Below are 10,000 nucleotides of genomic sequence, written 5' to 3'. Positions count from 1 at the left end.
TTTTCTCACTGTCGCCAAGACTTTTCAAGACTTCCATGATTCTGTATGAACCCTGAATTGCGACTCAATAAATATATAAATAAATAGATAAATAAATAAACAAATGATTTTTTTAAATAAAATAAATAGATGAATAAACAAAATGTATTTAACAAATAAACAAACAAAAATAAATAAATAATTTAATCAAGAAAGAAAGCAAGAAAGAACACAAAAAAAAAAATAAATAAAAAAAAGACTCCACGGGGGAAAAAACAAAACAAAGGCACGGACCTGGTAGTGTTGAAGCCATGCCAACCAGGTCGGTAGAGGACCTGGTTCCCGCACTCGGCGCAGGAGATGCGGTACTCAAGGTCGTTGCGGCCCCCAAGGTCAGCCGGCGGGTCCCAGTTCAAGGTCACCGAGCTGGAGGTGGTGCTGTGGACGATCAGGTTCCTGGGCTTGGAGGGCGGTCCTGGAACAACCCAGCGTACAGCATGGTCTTCTGCATCATTGTGGCCATTGGTGGGTGGGATGTGGGGGGCGTGGGGGGCTAGGGGGGGCTAGGGGGGCGCGGTATTTATTAGAGGGAAGATAACAGGGAAGGCGAGGAGTGTCGGTCATTGTCTGTCTCTGTCTCTCACTCCTTCACGTAAACATCCACGTATACACATACATATATATATATATATATATATATATATATATATATAGATATATATTAACACACACACACACACACAGACAAACAACCCAACCCCCCACGTAAACATACACGTATACATAAAATATATATCCAAACCCCCCGACCCCCACCTCACACACCTTCGTATTTGGCGTGGATGCTAATAGTAGTCATAATCACAATCTTAATAATAATAATAATAATAATAATGAGAAGAAAGAAAGAAGGAAAGAAAGAAAGAAAGAATAAGAAAATAAGAACAACAACAACCACAAAATAACAACAACAACAATAACAATAATAATAATAATAAATAATAACAATAATAATAATAATAATAATACCTACGTGTTCCCAATCTACAACTCTCTTCGCTCAGAGCTTCACCGTGCAACAGAAGGAAGCTAGAGGAAGAAGGATGATGGTGATGGTGCCTGGTTTCTGTTTGTCTGTCTGTCTGTCTGTCTGTCTGTCTAGTCTGTCTTCCTGTCTTCACTATGTTGTTCGCCTGGTTTCGTGTTCCATCTTATCGGGTTATCTTGACGTTTACTCTATGTCTTTGTTTGACAATGTCGTCTTCTTGCTATTGCTGTTGATGCTGACGGGGTGGAGTGGGGGTGGGGGGTGGAGGGGGGGGGGGTGGTGGAGGGGGTTGGGACAGAAAGAGATAGGTGTTGGGAGGGAGGCGGACGTGGGGGGGTGATGGTTCAATTCTTTTTCTTCTTGAAGATCAATGAACATTATCATCATCATCATCATCATCATCATCATCATAATTACAATTATTATTATTATTATCATCATCATCATAATTACAATCATTATTATCATCACCATTATCATCATCATTATTATTACCATCATCATCATCACTATAATTATTATTATTATTTATTTATTTTTATTTTTAGTTATTATTATTATCATTATCACCATTATTAGTAGTTTTTAAATCCATCATCATCATCATCATCACCATTACTGTTGTTGGCGCGATAATAACCGTCGACATAATTTCTTTTCATAAGAATGATGATGATGATGATGATAAATTATTATTATTATTATTATTATTATTATTACAGTCACCACCCTCATCATTACATCACCCAGTGCATTCCCAGCCCGCCAGCCACTCTCCCCCCCACCTAATCCCCTCTTCAGGCTGTCTGTCCTCCAAGGGCTGGATGCAGATCAGGTCTGGTACACGTTCACGTCGTCCTGCCCCTCTCTGTAGATGACGGCAATGGCCGTTTGGGGAGCTCTGGCAGGGCCCATGTTGTCATATAGATAGATAGATATATATATCTATTCCCACCGCCTCCTCAAAAAAGAATTATCGCTATCTCCAGCCATCTTCGACGTCGTTATATCATCGCTAGTTGTCGTTGTTTATTGTTATGATGTGTGTGTGTGTGGGGGTGGGTGTGTGTGTGGGTGGAGGGAGGGGAGGAGGGAGAGGGGGGTGTGGGGGGCTGGGGGGGTGGGGGGGGGGGGGTGCGCGCGCGCTCGTGCGCATACTTATCGAGAGAAAGAGAGAGAGAAGGGGCGGGGGTGGACGCACGTACATATCTCATATCACGCAATATATTGGCAAACAATGATATTATTAACTCAATAACTGGCGATATCACACTGACAACATGGCATAATAATAATAATAATAATAATAATGATGTATGTATATGTTCAGCCATTTGTTTCCCCCTTGTGACAGATCTAACAAACGCCGTACGCAGATGGGTAAGATACTTGGGTGTATGTAGTTGGGCAGATACCAACTGCTGCAGCACGCAACCAACAGCCATGCATACAGGTCCATTCTCTCTCTCTCTCTCTGTCTCTCTCTCTCTCTCACACACACACACACACACGTAGACAGTAATCAAATGAACGAACACACACGTCCTCTCTCCCCCCCCGTCTCTCTCTCTCTCTCTCTCACGTAGATGTTAAAAGCAAAAAAACAAAAAAACGAACTCTCTCTCTCTCTCTCTCACACACTCACTCTCTCTCGTAGACGTTCAAGTAAAGAACGAATACACACATTCTCTCTCTCTCTCTCTCTCTCTCTCTCTCTCTCTCTCTCTCTCTCACACACACACACACACACACACACACAGAGACGTGCAATTAACCACATGAGATGTCATTATCACCTGAGCTCCTAACTGCCCTGAAGCATTCAAGCCATTCGTTTTATTTCTCATTTTCGTCCATGGGAAACGTAGCACCAGTACACTAATGAAAACCAACAACATGATTATGGGAAATGTGTCAATCGTATCATTCATAACACCAATAATCATAAAACTTATTAAAAAAAAAAAACAACCCAACCCAAAACCAAGGAAAAAACAACCCAGTCTTTTATTTTGGAGTGGGGTGTGGGGGGGGCTGGGGGTGGGAGCGGGCGGGGTGTGTAATTAAAATGTATCACGCTATACAGTTAGATGCAACTCCAGCTCGCAATTATTTCTTTCGTCGGCAGATGTTTTATCGTTTGATCTAAAGCGCCTAAATAGCTACTAACGTTTTCTTCATTCAGTATATATATAGAGGTCAGTGCGAACAATTTTTGTGTTGCCGTTACTTTCATCATAATCACCACCACCACCATCACCACCATCATCATCATCATCGTCGTCGCCGGCGTCACCTTCATCATCATTTGAGCACGATTTAAGCTGGTTACTTGATGTTGCTATGCAGTTCATGTGCTCGCACATATTCATTACGTATTCTGAAGAAAGAATGGTTTAAGTCATGATCATCGTGAGTGGTGCTGCTGTTGTTGTTAAAGTTGTTGTTTGTAGGTTACTGTCCCTTTCATCATGATCATCACCATCATCATCATTATCATTGTTATTATTATTATCATTATTATTATTACTAGTACTAGTACTATTATTATTATTATTATTATTATCTTCATCATAAATGGTTTCTTCATCATACGTACATTTCGTATTATATACCCATGCCCTATTCAGTTCCTTATACGAGAGCATAAAACTCTTTATTTTCAAGATCATTTCAATCCAACCCTTCCCAGCCCTCTCAACAATCACCAGCACCCTCTCCCTCTCTCTTTCCTTCTCTCTCTCTCTCCCTCCCTCTCTCTCTCTACGCGTGTTAAAACTTATGTGCACGTTTTACGACGGTATCCACCCAGTCGACTCTCCCTCCCTCCCTCTCTCTCTCTCTCCCCTTCTCCCTCTCTCTCCCCCTCCCTCTCTCTTTCCCGCTTCCTCCCTCTCTCTCTCCCACCCTCCTATAAAAATATCGATCTTCTCTGCCCCCTCCCCCCTCCCATCCTCCCTCTAAAAAAAAAAAAAAAAAAAAAATCGATCCAACAACAAAGGATATGATGTATTGCCCACGAGTATGATTCACCAAGGGCAGTGCGAGCGAGGGGTGAGGGGTGGGGGGAGGAGGGGGGGGGATAAAGGTACCATGTCACCACCACCATCATCATCATCATCATCACCACTCCCCCACCCACCCCCCTCACACCACGGGGCGGGGACACACACACACACACACACACACACACACACACACACACACACACACACTCATCTCGTTCATCATATTAATGGGCTTCAAGCCGATTAAACTAATAAAATATCTTTGCTTTTTTTTTTAATTTCTTCTTCTTTTTTTTCGCTCTCTTTCTCTGTCCTCTCTCTCCAACTCCTCATCTCAGCACACACACACACACACACACACACACACACACACACACAACACACACACACACACACACACACACAACACACACACACACACACACACACACAACACACACACACACACACAAACACACAACACACACACAGACACACAACACACACACAACGAAATATCCAAACATAATAACACTTCTGAAATCCAGCAAGCTATGTTTTGTTGTGAACACAGCCCCTAACAAGGAAAAAGTCCGTCCCAAAGTAACTTTGTAAAAATTGTGTCTGCTTTCGCGACTTTCGGTGACAGTTGACAGTTGTTTTTTTTTTAGTTTGTTTCCTTTTTTATTTTATTTTATTTTTTTAAATATATAAATCTAATGTACTCGTGTCAGCATTTCGTTTTTGTTCGCTTGTCTGCTGCTGTTGTTCCTTTTTTTTTTTTTTTTTTTTTTTGCTTGTTTGTTTTTGTTTTAGTTACGATTGTTTTCTGTTTGTTTGTTGTAGTTTTTTGTTTTGTTTTTGTTTTTTGTTGTTTTTTCGTTTCGATTTTAGTTAAAATGGTACCCTGTTTTGTTTTGTTTTTGTTGGGTTTTTTTCGTTTCTTTTTCATTTCCTTTTTTTTTTTTTTTAAATTATCTGATTACTACAACTATTAATCTATGCCTCGTGTGTCTGGTCAGTCATGGAGTAGAATTCAAAGTGACCTTTTTTTTCCGAAAAAAAAAAGAACATGAGTTCAGTGGTTGTCCTTACCAGTTTACCAGTGGTTTTATAAATCATGTGAATCATGTGATCAATTGCGTTGCTTTTTTTTTTTTTTTTTTTTTTTTAAAGAAAGGAGATTCTTTTTTCTTGATTGTATCCATGTCTTCTTTTATCTTTACATTATTGTTTTCATATAATCTTAGATTGTTCTTTAAAAAAAAAAAAGAAAAAAAGTATTAACATGGATATTTTGGGGGGTGGGGGGGTGGGGGTAATGTTTTGCAAATCCCCGTACTGTATTAACGAAATGGAGAGAGAATAATAACTGGAATCGACAGTCACAGAAGAAGATATCATCATTTTTTTTTTGTTTTTTTGTTTTTTGTTTTTGTTCATCATCAAAGACACCATGCAATTTAATCAATCACCTCGTCGTAATAAGATGAGTCATCACACACTTGTTGGGATCACTTTCTAAGCAGCAGGGATTTTTGTTGTTGTTGTTGTTGTTGTCCCCCCACCCCCACCCCCCAACCCCCCAACCATCCCCCCCCCCGCCCCCCCCGCACCCCCCACACTCGCCCCTATTCTTTAAATGGAGGCGGGAGGTGTGGATACCGCGTTCACACGGCACTGCAAGCAGTATCGATTAACACTTTTCAAAACGAGGGGTTCACAAATGACCAGCATTTCCATGGTGGGAGGTCAAAGTGAAAAAAAAAAAAAAAAAAAAAAAAGAGGGAAAAGAAAAATGAAAAGAAAAGAAGAAGGAAAAAAAAAACAAACACACACACAAAAAAAACCACCTTCGTTTTCGTTGTGACTGACTTGATTTCAGCTCACTATCAACAAGAGGGCGGGCTTGGGGAGGGAGGGGTGGGGGGTGGGCGGGGAGGGCTCAGGGAGGGGACGTGAGAAGAGACAGGAGGAGGTAGGGAGAGGGAGAAGGAGAGGGAGAGGGAGGGGAAGGGGGGGGGGGGGGCGTGCAGAAAGAGGCCGAATGCTGCTCGATTCACACTGAGTAGGTTTGTGAATCTCTTTCAAACGAAATGCTCATGTCCTAAGAGAGCAAGTTAATATTTCAAGTTATTGATTCTATTTATATATGTATCTTTTATTTGTTTATCTGCTTATTTATATATCTATTTAATAATTTATTTATCTATATATTTCATAATTCAATTACCTATTGATTTATTCATTTGTCCATATTTTTTTTCATTCATTTATTCCTTTTTTTTTTCATTTGTTCACTCTGTCATTAATTCATTCAATTATCAATATATTATCTAGGGGTGGGGCTGGGGGGGGGATGGAACAGGCCTAACATTAGGAGGTCTGTATTTACTACTATATCTATCTATTCATTTGTTCCCTAGTTGTTGTTTTTTGGCTGAAACAAACATCAGTATCAGCATCTAGTAGCTCAAGGAGGCGTCACTGCCTTCGTACAAATCCATACACGCTACACCGCATCTGTCAAGCAAGATGCATGACCAGCAGCGTAACCCCCAAACGCGCTTAGTCAAAATATCTTTGAACAAAATAATGTTTCAATTCAAGTATCAAAATCAATGCTACAAGACCATACTGGTAACATGGCCCTTCTTTTCCCTTTTTTTTTTTGTCATATTCTTTTCTACACGAACTGCCAGCCACATATGAGCGCGAGCTCGCTCACACACACACACACACACACACTCACACGCACACACACACAAATAAACTAGCAGATGAACACATCAAGAATATCCACCAACTGAACCCTCCCAACCCCCCTCCCCCCCCTACCCCTACCCCCACCCCCACGTCACACACAAACACACATCGCTTTTCCACTACACAAACTCACTAAACCCTAAACAACAGCGGCGAGAGAAAAGGGGGGAGGGGAATAAGCAAGTGCGTGCGTGCGTGCGTGCGTGCGTGCGCGTTGTGTGTGTGTTGGTGTGGTGCATGTCATATAACATGAGTGATATATGATGCACACACACACACACAACAATTCAGCACAACGTGTTGTGCGGCGTGCATGTGTTCACATTTTCATTAATAATTATGCCAGACCCTGCAACAACACAAGGGAAACGCAGAAAAAGGTTGGCTCCCAACGTTTCATTAGTCACTGCGTTGCGTTGCGTTGCGTTGCGGTGTGGTGTGGTGTGGTGTGGTGTGGTGTGGTGTGGTGTTGTGTTGCGCTGCGCTGTATTGTATTGTGCTGTGTTGTGTTGTATTGTATTGTATTGTGTTGCACAGTATTGTATTGTATTGTATTGCATTGTGTTGTGTTGTATTGTATTGTATTGTGTTGCACTGTTTTGTGTTGCACTGTATTGCATTGTATTGTGTTGTATTGTATTGTGTTGCACTGTATTGTATTGTGTTGCACTGTATTGCATTGTATTGTGTTGCACTGTATTGCATTGTATTGTGTTGTATTGTATTGTATTGTGTTGCACTGTATTGTATTGTGTTGCACTGTATTGTGTTGTGTTGTGTTGTGTTGCACTGTATTGTATTGTGTTGCACTGTATTGTATTGTGTTGTGTTGTATTGTATTGTATTGTGTTGCACTGTATTGTATTGTGTTGCACTGTATTGTATTGTATTGTGTTGCACTGTATTGTATTGTATTGTGTTGCACTGTATTGTATTGTGTTGTGTTGCACTGTATTGTATTGTGTTGCACTGTATTGTATTGTATTGTGTTGCACTGTATTGTATTGTGTTGTGTTGCACTGTATTGTATTGTGTTGTGTTGCACTGTATTGTATTGTGTTGCACTGTATTGTATTGTGTTGCACTGTATTGCATTGTATTGTGTTGCACTGTATTGTATTGTGTTGTGTTGCACTGTATTGTATTGTGTTGTGTTGCACTGTATTGTATTGTGTTGCACTGTATTGTATTGTATTGTGTTGTACTGTATTGTATTGTGTTGCACTGTATTGTATTGTGTTGTGTTGCACTGTATTGTATTGTATTGTGTTGTACTGTATTGTATTGTGCTGCACTGTATTGTGTTGTGTTGCACTGTATTGTATTGTATTGTGTTGTACTGTATTGTATTGTGTTGCACTGTATTGTATTGTGTTGCACTGTATTGTATTGTGTTGCACTGTATTGTATTGTGTTGTGTTGTACTGTATTGTGTTGTGTTGTACTGTATTGTATTGTATTGTGTTGCACTGTATTGTATTGTGTTGCACTGTATTGTATTGTGTTGCACTGTATTGTATTGTGTTGCACTGTATTGTATTGTATTGTGTTGTGTTGCACTGTATTGTATTGTGTTGTGTTGCACTGTATTGTATTGTGTTGTACTGTATTGTATTGTGTTGCACTGTATTGTATTGTGTTGCACTGTATTGTATTGTGTTGCACTGTATTGTATTGTGTTGTATTGTATTGTATTGTGTTGTATTGTATTGTGTTGCACTGTATTGTATTGTGTTGCACTGTATTGTATTGTGTTGTATTGTATTGTGTTGCACTGTATTGTATTGTGTTGTGTTGCACTGTATTGTATTGTGTTGCACTGTATTGTATTGTGTTGTGTTGCACTGTATTGTATTGTGTTGCATTGTATTGTATTGTATTGTGTTGCACTGTATTGTATTGTGTTGTATTGTATTGTGTTGTGTTGCACTGTATTGTATTGTGTTGTGTTGCACTGTATTGTATTGTATTGTGTTGCACTGTATTGTATTGTGTTGCACTGTATTGTATTGTGTTGCACTGTATTGTATTGTGTTGTGTTGCACTGTATTGTATTGTATTGTGTTGCACTGTATTGTATTGTGTTGCACTGTATTGTATTGTGTTGCACTGTATTGTATTGTATTGTGTTGCACTGTATTGTATTGTGTTGTGTTGCACTGTATTGCATTGTATTGTGTTGCACTGTATTGTGTTGTGTTGCACTGTATTGTATTGTGTTGTGTTGCACTGTATTGCATTGTATTGTGTTGTACTGTATTGTATTGTGTTGCACTGTATTGTATTGTGTTGTGTTGCACTGTATTGCATTGTATTGTGTTGTGTTGCACTGTATTGCATTGTATTGTGTTGCACTGTATTGCATTGTATTGTGTTGTGTTGCACTGTATTGTATTGTATTGTGTTGCACTGTATTGTATTGTGATGTACTGTATTGCATTGTGATGTACTGTATTGCATTGTACTGTGTTGCACTGTATTGCATTGTATTGTGTTGCACTGTATTGTATTGTATTGTGTTGCACTGTATTGTATTGTGTTGCATTGTATTGTGTTGCACTGTATTGCATTGTATTGTGTTGTATTGTATTGTACTGTGTTGCACTGTATTGTATTGTATTGTGTTGTATTGTATTGTACTGTGTTGCACTGTATTGTATTGTATTGTGTTGCACTGTATTGCATTGTATTGTGTTGCACTGTATTGTATTGCATTGTATTGTGTTGCACTGTATTGTATTGTATTGTGTTGTATTGTGTTGCACTGTATTGTATTGTGTTGTATTGTGTTGCACTGTATTGTATTGTATTGTGTTGTATTGTGTTGCACTGTATTGTATTGTGTTGTATTGTGTTGTACTGTATTGCATTGTATTGTGTTGCACTGTATTGTATTGTGTTGCACTGTATTGTATTGTGTTGCACTGTATTGCATTGTGTTGTATTGTATTGTGTTGCACTGTATTGTATTGTATTGTGTTGCACTGTATTGTATTGTGTTGCACTGTATTGTATTGTATTGTGTTGTATTGTGTTGCACTGTATTGTATTGTGTTGTATTGTGTTGCACTGTATTGTATTGTATTGCATTGTATTGTGTTGCACTGTATTGTATTGTGTTGCACTGTATTGCATTGTGTTGTATTGTATTGTGTTGTATTGTGTTGTATTGTATTGTGTTGTGTTGCACTGTATTGTATTGTGTTGCACTGTATTGTAT

General features: G+C 39.3%; 1 protein-coding gene across 2 annotated transcripts in view; it reads right to left on the bottom strand.

Moving 5' to 3' along the window:
- The window catches only part of LOC143287472 (ephrin type-A receptor 4-like), a 278,300-nt gene that overhangs the window by 93,793 nt on the left and 174,507 nt on the right, over positions 1-10,000 (bottom strand). For both annotated transcript variants that reach the window (XM_076595481.1, XM_076595483.1), the window contains exon 6: positions 274-454. In XM_076595481.1, coding sequence (XP_076451596.1) covers positions 274-454 — 181 coding nt within the window. The remainder of the gene's footprint in view (positions 1-273; positions 455-10,000) is intronic.

Source organism: Babylonia areolata, chromosome 11, assembly GCF_041734735.1.
Source record: "Babylonia areolata isolate BAREFJ2019XMU chromosome 11, ASM4173473v1, whole genome shotgun sequence".
NCBI classification, from domain to species: domain Eukaryota; kingdom Metazoa; phylum Mollusca; class Gastropoda; order Neogastropoda; family Buccinidae; genus Babylonia; species Babylonia areolata.
Note: the sequence above shows the minus strand (reverse complement) of the source record. Positions and strands in the feature narration are given on the sequence as shown.